This window comes from Schistocerca gregaria, chromosome 4, assembly GCF_023897955.1.
Source record: "Schistocerca gregaria isolate iqSchGreg1 chromosome 4, iqSchGreg1.2, whole genome shotgun sequence".
Classification (NCBI taxonomy): Eukaryota; Metazoa; Arthropoda; class Insecta; order Orthoptera; family Acrididae; genus Schistocerca; species Schistocerca gregaria.
Window position 1 is genome coordinate 195,898,303 of NC_064923.1, and position 18,579 is coordinate 195,916,881.

An 18,579-nucleotide genomic window follows, 5' to 3' on the forward strand; every position below is an offset into this window, starting at 1 on the left:
CCCATGGTTTCCTCGCAGTTACCATCCTGGTACCTACGTTTTCTTTCCAACTTCTGTGATTGTCCTATTTTGAGATATCTATTCCTCTTCAACGCTGCTTATTCATTATTACAATATCTACAACCTCAAGTCTATCTCTTCATTCCTTAATACTTCCTATTCCACTTTTCTTACATCGATTCTTCCTGACTAATCTCTTAAACTTCAGGCAACTCTTCTTCACTGCTAAATTGTAATCTAAGTCTGTATCCGCTCCTACGTAAGCCTTCCAATCCATTATGTGATTTCGAACTCTCTGCTTGACCATGATATAACCTAACTGAAATCTTTCTATGTCTCCCGACCTTTTACAAGTTTTTTACCTCCTCTTACGATTCTCGAGCATAATATTCGCTATTACCATCTGAAAGTTTTGCAGAACTCAATTAGTTTCAGTTGGTAAAGTACTTGATCGCGGAAGGCAAAGGTCCCGAGTTCGAGTCGGGCACACAGTTTTAATCATCCAGGGAGTTTCATATCAACGCACACTCCGTTGCAGAGTGAAAATCTCATTCTGGAAACATCCCCCAGGCTGTGGCAAAGCCATGTCTGCGCAATATTCTTTCTTTCAGGAGTGCTAGTTGTGCAAGGTTCGCAGGAGAGCTTCTGTAAAGTTTGGAATGTAGGAGACGAGGTACTGGCGGAAGTGAAGCTGTGAGGACAGGGCGTGAGTCGTGCTTGGGTAGCTCAGTTGGTAGAGCATTTGCCCGCGAAAGGCAAAGGTCCCAAGTTTGAGTCTGGGTCCGACACACAATTTTAATCTGCCAGGAAGTTTCAATGATCATTCTGTTGGAAAAGACTGTTTGACTTGGATTAATTGTAATTCTAGAGTAAAATTATACACTAAATTTATTTGCCAATTTACAAGTCCTGGAGTTAACAAACTACTTGCCAGTTATCGAGTCCTGCAGTTCACAAGCAACTTGGTAACCATATTACAAATTTCTTAAATTGTCCAGAAAGTAGGTAAAAGAAAACATTTGCTTCAAAAATAGTGAAAGAAAATGGATTTCTAAGGCTAGAAGCAACAATCTATAACTATTTTAACCCATATTTCCAAAAAGAAAAAGAATTCGATCCATTAACAGATTGGCATTTAGGACTAATAACAAATAACTGCAAATATTTCGAGAAAGCTCCTTTTTACTCTCTTCCACTGCCTAAAATGTGGTAAAAATTAAGAGACACACTACAAAATAGTTGTTGTCTTATTTACAATAAACTCTTGCAATATATCTGTTGAGGTAGTAAAAATACGAAAAACTTAACAGGAATGCAAATAAAACAGGAACAGAAAATGAAAAAGACAGAAAAAAAATTTGTTAAATTTGTTTGATCTGCTTTTGGTTTTAACTGGTTACCTATTAACTTTATAATAAGCTCTTCCAAAATTTCTGGTAGTTCTATTAAAAGTGTAGTTAATTTAATATCTCCTAATACCGTTTTGTAAGAAATAGCAAAAGGTTTTTATATTTTTGTTTTATAATTTTTATGTCTTTATTAATAATTTTTTTAGTAGCTTTAGTTGTTTGTGTATTGACATCTAATAAATATGGAATTTTTGCTTTAACTCCAGGTCTTGCCAAATTAAATTTAGAAAATCTAGATATTTAAATACTGTTAAAACCACCACATGTTTCCCTTTTTAGAAGAAATTTTCCATGTTTAATGCCACCTTTACAATATATAAAATCTGTTATTCTTATAATAATAACATCATCGAAAAATGGTTCTGTAATAGGCTTAAATTCTTTTAATTTATGATCTCCCTTTGTATAGATAATATCATTAATATTTGTAACATAATTATTATTATTGAAATTTTCTGTAAGTAACTATGAGCTAAATCTCATATTGGTTTGTTTTACTTTATTTCTAAGCAGTTATCTTACAGAATATTTTGTTTGTTTGTAGCACACGATTTAATTTCAGCTTCCATTTATAGAGGAAAAAATTTACTAGATCTGTGTAAAAGTAGCTAGAATTTAAACAAGGAAAAAAGTAGAAAAAGATAAAAAGTACCCGAAACTGGGTAGCTGAAAGTAAAGTGAAGTGATTTTATTACCTATATGAGATTTAATGGGTATTACTGATAAAGAATAAAATTTGTTAGATTTGTAAATTTTTAAATAAGGAAATGAGAATTCGTTTTTTCAGTATAGGCAGATGAGATTTGATGGTTTTTACTTAAAAAGAATATAATTTATTGAATAAAAATATGGCGTTTCAGTCTTTGATCGCTATTCTTTATTTTCAATAACTGGTTTCGGGTTAGCTGCCCATGTTCAGATCATATACTGCAGTTACAGAGTAACTTGTCAGTAAAGAACAATCGGTTCGCTGTGATGGAGTTATGACAGCGAACCGATTGTTCTTTGCTGACAAGTTACTCTGTAACTACAATATATGATCCGAAGATGGACAGATAACCCGAAACCGGTCATTGAAAATAAAGAATAGGGACCAAAGACTGAAACGCCATATTTTTATTTAATGAACGTTCGCACAATTCCTATTAAGACAATCATGTCTAGTTTTGATAATTTATTGAGTTTGTAAATTTTCTGATGAGAAAACTCGAATTTCGTTTTTTCAGTATAGGCAGATGAGGTTTGGTTGGTGGATACTCCAAATTTAAAATCTTGGTTTGCATTCTGGAATTTTTAATCCGATATGCACTTTGGTCCAGAAGTCTTGACAATATACTACTAACGGGCGACTAGTTGTGAATCCTTTGGTAATAGGAAGATCATCATAACACTTCTTCAATTATAAGCCACATGTTCTGTGGACACACATTACGAGTCCTTAATGCAGCAGTTACTTTTGCCTTCTGCATCTTCATGCCATTGGCCATTGCTGATTCCTTAGCCTTATAGGGGCAAGGCCATTGGGAGAATGAGAATAACTTCTAATGCCGGAAGTCTTGACCTGCCGTTGATGATTTTTCTGTATCCAAAATTTAAGCAGTGGTGGGTTTCTAACCTGGGACTGAGGATATTTTGATTACTAGTCAAAGGTGGGTAGCCTCATTTTTCTCGTCATTTGGCCTCCACGGACATCACAAGACACCACTTCAAGCTCATCATTGAATACTTCACTCAGTTTTTGTACTACAGAGAGCTGCCAGCCTTCTGACCAAATACGCTGAGCCACTGTACTAGGGGTGTAGATCACAGGTAATCCACAAAAAATTAATATTGGATTAATTGACTCTTCTTTGGTTCTCAATAGAATGTTTCATACATTATGAATGAAAAAACGCATGGTACTCACGTGATGATCAACAATATTTATTAAGAATTTTCTGCACCGTTGTCCATGAAAAATTATGATCGATAAAACTACAGCAAAATTATTTCAATAAACACAGTCTTGATCACATGTGAGTTGTTTATTTGGTGACTGGTTTCGTTTTCTATATAAGACCACCATCAGATCATTTTTACTTTGTGAAAAAGAGTTATAAACATTATTATAGGTCAAAGGACTTGAATACAATACTAAAATTAAAATAATATTAATGTACAACTGATTGCCCTTGGTGACAGCAGAAGACTACTACTGCCAACACCAAGGGTATATCAGGCACACATTAATATTATTTTAGTATGGGTATTGTATTCAAGTCCTTTGACCTCTAAGAATATTTTACTCATTTTTACCAAGAATATTTGTCCGATGATGGTCTTATAAAACTGGATTTGTTGCAATACTTTTATTACAGTATTTGTTATTTTACAAACAGGTTTTCGTTTCGGCTTTTATACCACCCTCAGGTCACAGATAAATATGTGTGGCTGTAGGAGTTTTTTAGTATTGAAGATTTTAAAGAAGGTGAATGTAAGTAGTGATAGTTTTCAGAGATAATAGCTGTTAATATTTTATTTAGTGCTGAACTAGAGAAATTGTTTCACATAGTGACTATAAGGTGTGTTAATTGTATGGATCAATGATTACAGAACACTTCTTCAAATTTCTATATTATTTGTGGTTAGTAGTTAAAATTCAAAGAATTTGGACAGTTGCAAAATGTTCTCAATGACGGAAGAAGTATTAGCAACTGCAGAAGGATTCCAAATGCTGACGAAAGACTCATCCATAAGTTTGATCTCGACTATATAATTAATTCCTATCAAAGCAGCTGCCAATACCATGCACTGGACAATAGATCCCTTGTGGAGCGAGGAGTAGAAACCAATTTGAATGCGATTAACCATTCCTTCACAGCACATAATACTATAACTGCGTCAGGTAAAGTATTCCCTTAAGTTTTTTTATGCATGCAAGAACCATTCGGGATATCTGATAGGACTGTTCAAAAAATGTCGATGAACTGAGTCATAAATAAAGAAAATGTAATTATGAAGTCAGGGAAGTTCACAAAAGTGCTGCATGAAATGTGTAAGAACTCTGATGGTAGTCTTCCAGTCAATAAAAAGCGATGTAAACCTGTTAGTTTAGATAAAATAGTTGACACATTTGTACTCTCAGAACGGTTGTGATTTTTCACGTAATTTATTATTTAAAGTATCACGTAGTTTATCTAAGTCAGACAGAATTATATCGCATTTTACTGAAATAATGCCTTCCATTTTAGTCCTAAACCAAATATAAACGAATGTAATGTTCGAAAACCAATTGAGATAATCTTTAGATGTATCTAGATCAAAATTTTTGATTCTACAAAAATTCGAAGCCACGCGTCTTCAACTGGAAACCAGTTCGTAAAATAATAAATATTGCAGAATGTTAAAACTATCATCATCAATGAACTGCGGATGAAGCCCGACTGACAGGGAATTACATGCACTGAGCGAAAATAATAGCGCATTGAGAATGGCTAGCTTCTACCCGAAATCTAGATCTGCACAGAAAATTGAAGAAGGACAACTGATGGCTGCAATATATAATTTGCAAATATTACAGCTATATCATGTGCTTTTTCATTCATAAAAACTTATATAATTGAACATTGTGATAAGCTACGATTGCTGTCATACACTACTGGCTATTAAAATTGCTACACCACGAAGATGACCTGCTACACACGCGAAATTTAACCGACAGGAAGAAGATGCTGTGACATGCGAATGATTAGCTTTCCAGAGCATTCACACAAGGTTGGCGCCGGTGGCGGCACCTACAACGTGCTGACATGAGGGAAGTTTCCCACCGATTTCTCATACACAAACAGCAGTTGACCGGCGTTGCCTGGTGAAACGTTGTTGTGATGCCTCGTGTAAGGAGGGGAAATGCGTACCATCACGTTTCCGACTTTGATAAAGGTCGGATTGTAGCCCATCGCGATAGCGGTTTATCGTATAGCGACATTGCTGCTCACGTTGGTCGAGATCCAATGACTGTTAGCAGAATATGGAATCGGTGGGTTGAGGAGCGTAATACGGAACGCCTTGCTGGATCCCAACGGTCTCGTATCACTAGCAGTCTACATGACAGGCATCTTATCCGCACGGCTGTAACGGATCGTGCAGGCACTTCTCGATCCCGGAATCAGCAGATGGGGACGTTTGCAAGACAACAACCATCTGCACGAACAGTTCGACGACGTTTTGCAGCAGCATGGACTATCAGTTCGGAGACCATGGCTGCGGTTACCCTTGACAGACAGTAGCGCCTGCAGTGGTGTCCTCAAAGACGAAGCTGGGTACACGACTGTCAAAACGTCATTTTTTCGGATGAATCCAGGTTCTGTTTACAACATCATGATGGTCGCATCTGTGTTTGGTGACATTGCGGTGAACGCACACTGGAAGCGTGTATTTGTCATCGCGATACTGGCGTATCACATGGCGTGATGGTTTAGGGTGCCATTGGTTACAGCTCTCGGTCACCTCTTGTTCCCATTGACAGCATTTTCAACAATGTACGTTACATTTCAGATGTGTTAAGACCCATGGCTCTACCCTTCATTCGATCCATGCGAAAGCCTACATTTCAGCAGGATAATGCACGACCTCATGTTGCAGGTACTGTACAAGTCTTTCTGGATACAGAAAATGTTCGACTGCTGCCATGGCCAGCACATTCTCCAGATCTCCCACCAATTGAAAACGTTTGGTAAATGGTGGCCGAGCAAATAGCTCGTCACAATACGCCAGTCACTACTTTTGATAAACCGTGATATTGTGTTGAAGCTGTACCTGTACACGCCATCCAAGCTCAGTTTCACTTAATGCCCAGGCGTATTATGGTCTGTATTACGGCCAGAGATAGTTGTTCTGGGTAGTGATTTCTCAGGATCTATGCACCCAAATCGCGTGAAAATGTGATGACATGTCAATTCAAGTATAATATATTTTTCCAATGAATAACCGTTTATCGTCTGCATTTTTTCTTGGTGTAGAAATTTTAATGGCCAGTAGTGTATAAGAACCAAATTGCTTTCTAATACGCCAGTAGGTTCTCTCCCATAATGATTCTGTCAGAACGGAAAGCTACCTGATTTTGCCACCGTACGTCAGGAAAGCCTCGATCCGTGTACAGAGACAGAAATAAATTGTCGTGTTTCTTTGAGATTGCATCAGAAATTTCAGAATCTTCCATTTTTGGGTACACTGTGATAGACGTTACTGCTCAGCGGAGATGGCAGGCTGCAGCTGCGACTCACCGCCACGTCCGGAAAGTACTCTAGCAGCAGGTGGCCGAAGGGTCGGCGCGGCGGAGCCAGGAAGACGGCAGGCGCCAGGCAGACCGCGGCGCGCACCGCCGCCGGGGAGTCCCCGCGGGCGAGGCCGTGGCCCGGCGGGGGAGCCCCGCGGCTGTGGCCAGGACCTGGTGGGGAAGCCCCGCGCGCGCCCGACATGAGCACGGAGAGTGCCGCCGCGCCCATAGAGTGCGACACCACTAGCGGCGCGCTGGACCAGCGCGACAGGCGGCGCGCCGCGGCCAGCATAGCGGGCAGGTCGTGCTCGCCCATCTCCTGCCAGCTGTCGGCACAAGTGGCGGCACTTGAGGATTAAGATATCGTGGGTTCTTGTTTGGCGAGAACAAGCTGAAGTCACCCAGAGGGCAATCGAACATAGAAGTCTGCTTGGCTTAAGTGGTTTTACAGCACTTCAGAAATTGTTCATCTAATGTGGCCATAATGATTCCAAGTAAGTATTTTTTCCTTTATTGGATTTCGATTCCCCCCCAAAGAGGGCGGGCTGGCAGCAGCTTAGTACGCCGCTCTTCACCCTACAGAATTGTTAAAACGTAAGAAGATAAGAAACAATAAAAACAGGCGGTAAAACAGTAACATAAAATGTAAAACGGCGGAAAATTGTGGAAAGTTAAAACATAGAACTAATGGTGGGCGATGATAATAAAATACACAGGAAGCAGACAGGGAAAAAGGAGACAGACTATTAAAAAAACATGGCGACAGCCTGGATTCTGTTTGCAAGATATATTAAAAAAATTACGCCCTGCAACAGCATGATGTCTGTTCGCAACACTTCAGAAAGACGCACGACACGTAACAATCACTGTGAACACAGCATTAAAAGGTCAGCATGAAGATGGTACACCACAGGCAAGGGTAGATGGGAGGGGGTACCTGGACAGATGAGGGGAATGAAAAAGATGAGGAGGAGAGGGAAAACAAAAAGTGGGGGGGGGGGGGACGACGACGAAGGAACAGGACTCAGAAGGGGGGAGCAGGGCAGATGCATAAGGGACCAGGAAAGGCAGGGGAAGGAAAACGCAATAGGACTCGGGGAGAGAAGGCAGTCAAAGAGAGGGTAGGTGGGGAAAAACTGGATGGAGAGGGGTAGGGGTAGAGGAAGTGGGAGCCTGGGAAAAGGACAAAGGATAGGAGGGGGGTGAGGATCAGAGTTGATAGGAGGAATAAATGAAGGGACAGAGGGCATCATCCAGTTGACGGAAGCCACCTTTGGAAAGGAGATGAAGGGTGTAGAGATGGAGGGCACGGGGAACACAACTGTGAAGGCGCAGAAGACGGCGGGGATTGGAGAGGAGAGGAGCAACCAGAGGATGAGGGGGACTAAGGGGGTGGGAGGTGTAGAGTATGCGGATATGTTCGAAGAGGAGGAGCAGATGGGGGAAAGGAATCAGGTCATGGAGGATCTGCGTCGGGGATGGGTGGCATATATGGAAGGCGAGGCGGAGTGCATAGTGCTCCAGATAAGTCCTTGAACTTCTCTTTCGTAGTAAACACGATGATGTATGGTCTTGAAAATCTTCAGGGGGTGATTATGGTACATACGTATGAAATGCATGTTCTTTCAGACATGTCCAAAAGAGCAGGCACCGCATATACAGGTTGAACATTAATAAGTCCGACAAACTGCAGGGGCGGATTCATAACTAGAAATGTAGGAAAAAGGTCCTGTAAACATGTGTCCAGAAATGCATCGTTGCCATGGTAGATGGCACTGACGAATGAAAGTTCCTCTGACTACGTGGCGTGAAAGTAGCCCACTGGTGATAATTATGAAGAATGATGATGCCAGTTCCGATAAAGGTTGCTTCGTTGGTAAAGAGGTCTGATACCAGAATTCTCATAATTGTTATAGCGCGGTGCAAAAAAACCTTCCCATTGAGAGAAATCCGCTGCTGACAGTCCGTGCACTTGTTGCAGGAAATAGAGTTAGTAGCGGTTGTCATGCAGGATGCACATAGTCGTACTTTCGATTGCACCACGTTGGCAGGCCACTTGCCTGGAGCTTCTGCTAGGGGTCATCTCAGTATCCTGTAGAACCTGGTCTTCCAAATCTGGTGTTTGCACAGTCTGCCGCCTCCCTGGACGTTCATCTTCTGAAAGGACCTACGATCACGAAAACACCCTAAAAGCGCACGAAGTGTTATGTGATGCGGCTAGTGTCTGAAAGGGTACTTGCTTTGGTATAACCGTGCTGTCTCTCGACCATCTGCTTGGCACAAACACAATCTCCGAATTTTCTCGACATGAATACCGGAAGATTCTGTTGGTTACAGTACGCTGCGTCAATCACACAGGCTGCAACACAAGTGAAATGTGGCACGTGGTTGAGGCACTTTCATTCGTCAGCACCATCTGTCGTAGCAACGATGCATTTCCGGGCACATGTTCATAGGACCTTTCTGCCTTCATTTCCAGTTTGTTTTATTGGTTTCCACCTTGTATATATAATTAAGACGAGACGGCCAATGATCTCTTCAGTGCAGATGCACACCAGGCTCCAGTTCTTACCGATATAGGTGACATGTCGCGAGTAATGAGGATAATGGGCAAGGGTCACTATGTTAGTAGTCTGTGGATAAGTTGAGAATTTGGATCTGAAAGGGAACTACTAGTTCCGACCTCACGGTTACAACAACCACTGTGTCCAGGTGGCTGACGGTGGTCGCCGCAACTGCCTAGTCAGTAGGAAACCCAGATTCGAATCTCGTTCCAGCACAAAATGTTCAAGTTTCTCCATTCATTTCAATCAATGCCCAATCACAGCCAACGTCTGTAATGCCTTTGTGTCTTGTGCATGGTAAATATGAAGGTTTCTCTGAACACTAGGTACTTCGTAAGGTCCTAGGATAACGGAAGTGGCAAGCCCTTACCTTCCTCCAATCTTTGGTCTGCTTTTCACAACTAGTTTTAGGGAACCCTAATTTAACGTCTGGAACACAGCATTTTATGGTAGTAAAACATGAGCTGTGGGAAAACCGGAATAGAAGAAAATCGAAGCATTTGAGATATGGTGCTCCCGAATAATTTTGAAAATCAGATAGACTGATAGGGTAACGAATGAGAAAGTTCTGCGCAGAATCGGAGAGGAAAGGAATGTGTGGGAAAACGGACAAGGAGAAGGCACAGGATGATAGGACATCTGTTAAGACATTAGTGATTAATGTCCATGGTACTAGATGGAGCTGTAGAGGACAACAACAGTAGAGGAAAACAGGGATTGGAATAGGTCCAGCAGATAATTGAGGACCTAGGTTGCAAGCGCTACTCTGTCTATGTGATGAAGAGGTTGGCACAGGAGAGGAACGTGGCGGGCTGTATCAAATCAGTCAGAAGACTGATGACCCCCCCCCCCCCCCCCCCCCCAAAAAAAAAATGCGTGTGCTCCAAACCACGGGGCACATTAACCAACGATGGCAGATGAAAGAAGTGATGAGTAGCAGATAAAAGTTCTAGGATTTACTTAAGAACTGATCGCAGTATCTTCGGCTCCTCAGTCTGACACCTAACTATTGAGCCATAGCTTGGAGTTCGTCACTAATCTATGGGAATCATTGGGATAAAGACGACATAGTTTCTGCGAATTCCTGTTGGGGAAATTTAGGGGACTTTCATTCGAAGAAGACACTGTATCATGGCGCCATCAACATGTACATTTATGTAACAAAAGCCTTGGTATGCATCCAAATATGCTGCCGCACCTCCTTTTGCTTGGCATAGTTCAGCAACTCGACGTGGCATGGACTCAACAAGTTGTTTGAAGACTCCTGTAGAAATATTGACCCATGCTGCCTCTATAACCGTACAAAACTGCGAAAGTGTTATCGGTGCAGGATTTTGTGCACGAACTGACCTCTGGATTATGTCCCATAAATGTTCGGTGGGATTCATGTCGGTCAGTCTGGGTGGTCAGACTATTCGATCGAACTTTCCAGAATCTTCTTCAAACCAACCGTGAACAATTGTGGGCCAGTGACATTACATTGATGTTTGGTAACATGAAAACCATGAATGGCTGCAAATGGTCTCCAAGTAGATGAACGTAACCATTTTCAGTCAATGATCGGTTCAGCAGGACCAGAGGATCCAGCCCATTCCATATAAACATAGCCTACATCACTATGAAGCCACTGCCAGCTTGCACAGTGCCTTGTTGACAATTTGGGTCAAAAGCTTCGTAGGGTCTGAGCCACACTGGAATCCTACCACCATCTCTTACCAGCTGAAATCGGCACTCGTCTGCCAGGGCCGCGGATTTCGGTCGTCTAATGTCCAACTGATATTGTCAAGAACCCAGGTGAGGCTTCACAGGCGATGTCGTGCTTTTAGCAAAGGCACTGGCGTCTGCCGTTCACTGCCATTGCCCATTAACTCCAAATTTCGCTGCACCGTCCCGACGGATACGTCTCACGTTGATTTCTGCGGTTATTTCACGCAGTTCTGGTTGTCTGTTAGCACTGACAACTCTACACAAACTCCGCTGCCCACGATCGTTAAGTGAAGGCCGTCGGTCACTGCGTTGTCTATGGTGAGAGGTAAAGGCTGAAATTTGCTATTCTCGGAGAGGTAAAAGCTGAAATTTGGCATTCTCGGCGCACTCTTGATACTATGGATCTCGAATTTTTCAATTTCCTAACGAATTCCGAAATGGAATGCGTCTAGCTCCAACCATTATTCCGCGTTCAAAGTCTCTCACTTCCTGTTGAGCGGCCATAACCTTTTCACATTTGCATAGCGCTACCCCATGACACTCAACAACAAATCTGAAGTGAAATTGTGTAAATTGCATAATTCTGAGTTATGTTTATTTCAGTAAAAAATGATACAAAATCATCATCTTCATAAATATTTAGCTCTAGTTTTTTAAAAAATATTTAGCCCTAATTTTTTTTGTATAAATAACTCACTAATCAAATATGCATTCATGTTCCAAGATTCAGCATAACAAAATTTAAGGGAATAATTACTTGAATAATGCTATGTGTTATGCACTGAAAATTTTCAGTGCCATTCTAGAAGTAAAAAATAAAATAATAAGAAAAAATGAAGATAATATTACATGAATGAAAATACTTTGTGAGTCTCCTATGTACCACTACTATGTAAAGCACAAAAGTAAATCTATAAATTAACTGATCAGAAATGTATATAAAGGCTTACAAATGTTAAATGTCCATATGTACAATATATACAATTACATATTTTGTCCAGAGATCAATTCAGAAGACGACTGTATCCACTTGGCTTGACATTTATACACATAATCGGGAACATACCTTATGACAGTCCAGCAGTAATCTGCTAAAATAGTGGGGCTCCACTTTCACCATACCTCTTCTCGAATGTGGCAATATCTTGATGAAATTGCTCCACATGTTCATCACTTACTGCACCACAATCTTTGGGGAAGAAGTCAAGATGACTAGGTGAGACATGCATTTTCAATGACTTGTTGCAACCAAGTTTTTCACAAGATGACAACATGTTATTTACAATCTCCTTGTAATTTGTTGTTCCTTAAGAACTGTAAACAGACTGTCTTAAAACTTTCCCATGCGTGCTTCTCATCACCTTGTATGATTCCATCAAAAGTATGGTCTCCAAAAAACTCTCGAATCTGTGGGCCTACAAAGATGCCCTCCTTTACTTTGGCATCACTTAAGTAAGGGAATTTTTGCCTTCAATACTTAAAAGCGTTACGTCATTGTTCATTCCCGTAACAAAGTTCTTAATGATACCCAAGCTGATGTGCAAGGGCCGGAGCAGAATCTTTTTAGGGTCTACTAGAGGTTCGCTTTTAATATTCTTTATACCTGGCCGAAGAGATGTTCTGGTGGCCCATTCATGTTTACTATAATGAGATGCACGAGCTCGGCTATCCCATTCACAGAGAAAGCAGCAATATTTAGTATAACCTAACTGCATACCTAATATCAGTGCAACTACTTCCAAGTTACCACAAATCTGCCATTGAGAGTCCTTATATTTGATGACTTCTAGTAAAATTTGCATGTTTTGGTATGACTCTTTCATATGCACACTATGCCCAACTGAAGTAGAAGGAAGCTCATTACCAATATGTAAAAGCACTGCTTTTAAGCTCATCTTTGACGAATCTATAAAGAGTCTCTACTCATCAGGGTTGTAATTAATTCTGGGAGCCTTCATTATACCATTTATGTCCACACGTGCCACAAGACTATATTGCATCTTTTAAAAAAGGAGTGAACTGTTGCTCTCTTCTGCGGTAAGATGAGACAGTTATATTGCTTTCCAGAAAATTTCGCTGCTGCAATCTTGATGCTAAAATCTCACCTTTACCTTTAGAGAGCTCCAGATCTCTAATGAGATCACTTAACTCATTTTGAGACCATTTTTGTGGATCATCAGTTGATGATATATTTGTAATAATCTCTGGATCTTGTGATGTACGTGGTTCAGGACATTCAGAATCCCCATCAGAAGTAATCTCGTACTCTGTCGGTGGTTCTGGTATTGGCAATCCTTCCCCATGTGGAAATGGATGTAAGGCAGATGGAACGTTAGGATGGATCACTGTCCGCTTCTCCTTCTTAGATATCCCCTTCTTGATAGGAGGAACCATAAAAAAGTAGCAGTCACTGACATGGTTAGTTGGCTCACGCCCAGATCATGGGCACTGCAAAGGGCACAGAACGTTCTTCCCCATGCATCCAATTCATGAGGTTGCTGGCACAAGTGTTACAGATTACTTGTAGAGCCCAGGGTTTATACTGATCATCTATTCTGCACCGAAAATAACAACTGTAAGCTTTTTTAATCAATGAAATTATTTACATTTTTTGTGAAGCAAATGTCACTTCTCCAAGCAAAATGTGTCAGCACTGTCAACACAAACCCGTGGCATTTGTGTTCACTTCACTTCAGTAGCACTCAACTTGAACAACTGGTATTTAATCTGGAAACAAACGTGGAAAATTATTACACGCATTAATAAAATCACTGGAGTTGAAGAGGAGGGAGACAAAAGGTTCACTAAAATTGATATCAAAATGTTTATATCCAAAATGTTGCACACAACTAAGACCAGGGACAATGATGTAATCCATCCTTGCCGGTTATTATGACTGAAAAACAACTGTAATATTTGATTTTAAAGTTAACATAAAAATCCGTTTATAATTATCTCACCATAATAAAAGAGTGTAAAATGAAAAATAGAGCTAATGTTGAATTGTCTTTGTGATATTCCCTATAAGAACATTAGAATTGGTAGGAACTGGCTACTTTCATTCGATTTACATTTTCATTGTTGCATAGTGTGACTGTAGTCACCTCATTGTGTATCTCGCGTAGCGGTGATGAGAAAGAGATAAGAGAAAATAGGGCTCCTATAGAGTAATATCACTTTCACGTATTCAGTACAGGGATGTAAGAGCAAAGAAAATCGGTGCCACAGATACGACGTACCCTCCAACACTCACTACCTGGCAGAGTGTATGCGAGGGTGTGCTGAAAAGTAATGCCACCGAATTCTTTTATCGTCGTCTCAACATTGGTTATTATATGTCATATGTCTTTGGAGCTTACGGGCGCTCAAGTCCGAGACTAATAGCGCCTTTATTACATGCCATGCGTATCATTCAGTCGATTTCCCCTCTTCGCTGAGGCAAGCTGCAGCTCTCTGCCGTGGAGGGCTCCGAACTGCAGCGTGTAACAAAGTGTTGTATAACGTCACTGTATGAAACCTGAGAGAGACAGCTCAGAAAACTGAAAGCTCGAATTCGAAGAGTTCTTCTCCACACGCAGAGCACGCTCTCCTTGAGGATGACAATGCCAGACCGTACACGAGCTCTGCCACCTCTGCAACAACCTCTAGCCTACGGTTTACTGTCATCGATCATCCGATACAGTCTCCACTCGGCCCCATTAGATTTTAATCTGTTCCCAAAACTTACAGAACATCTTCAAGGACTTTAGTTTGATAGTGATGAAGCTGTGCAAGGCGAGATGAGGTTGTGGCCCCGTCAGTAAAGTCAAACATTAAACATCGACGGTGTCAGCAACTGGACTCCCACCTGAGAAAAACGTGTTTGTCGCCAGGGTGATTATGATGAGAAATAAATATGTAGACGTGAAGAATAAATATATAGAACGTTAATAAAGTTTGTTTTATTTAAAAAGCCTTAAGAATTTTCGTACAAAAAATTCAGCGTCATTACTTTTCAGCACGCCTACGTATACGTAAGCACTGAGTTTAACATGCTTCAGGTTCTCACGGAGCATATGGTGTATAGACCAACTCCGGAATATGTCAGTATATGAAAATACCCCGATACTATAGCGGTAGTGAATCGGGCCATATGTGTTAAGATTTGTGCAGACATCTGATGTGGCAAACAATAGTGTCCATTGAAACTTCCTGACATTAAAACTGTGTGCCGTACCGAGACTCGAACTCGGTATCTTTGTCTTTCGCTGGCAAGTGCTCTACCAACTGAGCTACCCAAGCACGACTCACGGCCCGTCCTCACAGCTTCAATTCTACCAGTACCTCGTCTCCTACCTTCCAAACTTAACAGAAGCTCTTCTGCGACCTGCTCGAACTTCTGGTAGAGCACTTGCCCGCGAAAGGCAAAGGTCCCGAAATATGGCTGTGTCCTCGACGATACGTGTTCTGAGACACGAGCTAGATGGTTAGGGTGACAGCGATAATGTCGGTAGAATCCACAGTACAGTAGAAAACAAAGGGAAGCTCACATTGGGCACTGATGGGAATGCTCTCGCCACACAGCGACAATCCCGAAAAACGTACTGAATTCGTCTGTAGAGGATGTACGACACAGTGAACTTTTCCCCAAGTACACTCAATAATCGGATTTGACGAACAGGGTCGTAATTCACATGATACAGACATTTAGTTACAAAAAATACCTGTATAAGCCGACATGTCTAGCGCTAGCGTACATAGCCAGTGTATGGTGACACGGCCGTTACTACGCAGAGAAGGAGTCCACGTTCAAGAACTGCTTATTCGAACTCTCAAAATTTCGTAAGAATTGAATACAGTGAACACGTCCTGGAACAGGGCTCTTCCAGCATCTAAGTCCAACATTGTCAGGTTGAAGCAATCTGTGTAGTCCCGTGTCATATCCGGAGCTACGACGCAGACTTCCGAGCAGACGTCGTGAAGTTCCTCGGCGGTCATTCTCGCTGGGACTACCGCCTCTGTTTCACTGAAGACCTCCGCATAGGCATGCAGGGTGGTTACAAAAAATGTTCAAATGTGTATTAAATCTTATGGGACTTAACTGCTAAGGTCATCAGTCCCTAAGCTTACACACTACTTAACCGACAATATCCTAAGGACAAACACACACACTCATACTCGAGGGAGGACTCGAACCTCCGCCGGTATCATCCACACGGTCCATGACTGCAGCGCCCTAGACCGCTCGGCTATGGGTGGTCACAACATCACTCGTAACCGAACAGTCGCGATGACGAGCTGCTTGCTAATTGGCTCGCCCGGAGAGATGATACCATGTGATGTTTGACTGCCGCCTGAGAAGGCCTTCGCAAAAGGAGTTTCCCTCGCCTGGAATGCGCTCTGGACACAGCCGTCAATGTATGCCTTGCTGAATGACCGCGCCCGCGATCTAGGTTGCTCGTGGCACAGTAACGTGTGGAGGGATGTAGACCGGCAGGCGTCGAGGAATGTAACGCCATGTTGTACCGTACCTATCCACGCCGCACTTCACACCTACGGAGACACTGCACAGCTGAGTCTTAGAGCCTCAAAAAGGTACAAAAATGGTTGACAGACACCGTTGCTTTCCTATCGCCCTCCACCCACTTGCTTGTATCAGGGACATCAACTACCCTGTTCATTTTCAGAGGGTTGACATAATTATCATTAGATGTGTGATATTTCTTGGAAGCATTATAAATCACATCGTCTGGCAGTCTGTGTACCACGATTTGATCCGCTGTACACTTTTCAGGTAGCGCAGTACTTTTGTGATGATAGTCAAACAATGATATCATCTGTAAGCACATTATAATTTACTTTATTTACGAATTCATGGGTGCACTATGGCATCACACTCTGTTACAGACTAGAAGCTTAAGAGATTTTCGATAAGTTACCTTCTAACAGATCCATCCACACATTTTATAAAGTCAAATACGGCGTTTGTTTTTCTGTTTGTATGTGAAGGCTAATCTCAGGAACTACTGTAGAGATTTTGTTACAGTTTCGTCCAACAGAAACACTGAGTCACGAGAAAGGTTTGTGTTTATAATTTAAAAGTTTTTAGGTAGAGACTTAAGGGCTACCCTTGCGAAGCTGTGGTAAGTCGTCATGTTCAGTCTGAAGGAGAGCAATCATATACCTGTCAGTTGATTTCAGCACCTTAATGGATCAGGAGGTAGGACTAATGTTACAAGTTATATAGTATCGGCTGCCTGTAGTGTATGAGCGGCTCATCATGCCGTTTATGACTTCAAGAATTACCGGTTTTACGAAAAATGATATTCAGTCTGCGGCTTGGTCAAAGATTAATAATAGTATGCTGGAAAATAGGACGCTGTTTACTTGGTTTTTGACGCGTTGACGATGGTCTTCATTCCGTTGAAGAGGCGACTCGTTAACTCATAAAATGTCTGCCAGAACGGTTGCTATACTACATTTACTCCAAATGTCCTTATGATCCTAGAGGATCACATGGAAAGATTTTTCTTCATACATACACCACTGGGCACATTTCATTGCGAAATTCGTGTGTTGTGCCTTAAGTGTGGATATTTCAGGTGTATGACTGATGAGTACATGTAGAGTGTAATGCCGTGGTTAGCTTTTTGCAAACGATGATTCAGAAGAAGGGGGCTGTAAGTAACCCGAATAACACCAAGCAGGCAATTGAGCAAAGCGGAGCAGTGGTACAGAACTGGACCTGTATTTGGTATCCTCTGTATTTTTCCCTACAAGTTTTCGTTATTCAAGCAATGTTTTATAGACCCGTATATAATATAAATGCAGTAGCTTTTAATCACTGTTATCAGAATGAGAAAGAAAACCCGCACGTGATACTAGAGAATTACTAGAATATGTCTATATAACTATAAATAAACCTTCAGCTTGCGCAAAAAGTCACTCTCAAACAACACGTTTAAAAAAACAAACAGGGAGATCAATTTATGTATCATCATAATGAATGCCTCAGTAAAATACGTCACACACACTCTCTATGCGATGGTTTTCGGCCTTTTGGCAACCGAGTACTGAAACGTAATTTCACCACTGCTTATCATTCAAGGTGAAGAGGATTGTAATAGTTATTAGATTTTGGATGCGAGGCTGCATGGTAATTAGCACCCTTTCTTTATTAATCAACGTAGTTCAACTGAAGAACCGAGTCTCTTAAAAATGCAGGATCGTCTAGAACACGGTTTCCATACTTCGTCACTGCGCACCTCTGCAAAGTTTCAGAAATTTTGGGTACCATTATAGCTTGTCTATTTTTAACGGACCCGAAAAGGGGTAGTGTTGCTTTACTTCCTTTACAGTTCCAAAACTAGCCAGGTAAGAGGCTTTTGTCAAGTTAGCACGAGTGTTAGTAAAATTTTCCATGCTTTTGCAATCTGTTTTACGAAACGCACATTTCCTTGGAAAAAATTAATTAGGTTTACCAACTAACTCAGAGTGCTTAGAACTTGGATGACGTTTCAATAAAAAAGGCTTCATGCTTTGATTTGAAAGTGTTTCTAGGAATATAACGCATTGGGAAATTGAGTTATCACTGGTTTCTTTACTGGTCTTTACTCAAAGCCATACTGTAAGGATCTCCCATCATACTCGCGGTTTTGTGTTTGTT

General features: G+C 41.4%; 1 protein-coding gene across 3 annotated transcripts in view; it reads right to left on the minus strand.

The window, feature by feature from the left end:
- Positions 1 to 18,579, minus strand: part of LOC126267588 (lipase 3-like) — a 164,376-nt gene that overhangs the window by 54,256 nt on the left and 91,541 nt on the right. For all 3 annotated transcript variants that reach the window (XM_049972888.1, XM_049972889.1, XM_049972887.1), the window contains exon 4: positions 6,671 to 6,989. In XM_049972888.1, the coding sequence (XP_049828845.1) occupies positions 6,671 to 6,989 (319 nt within the window). The remainder of the gene's footprint in view (positions 1 to 6,670; positions 6,990 to 18,579) is intronic.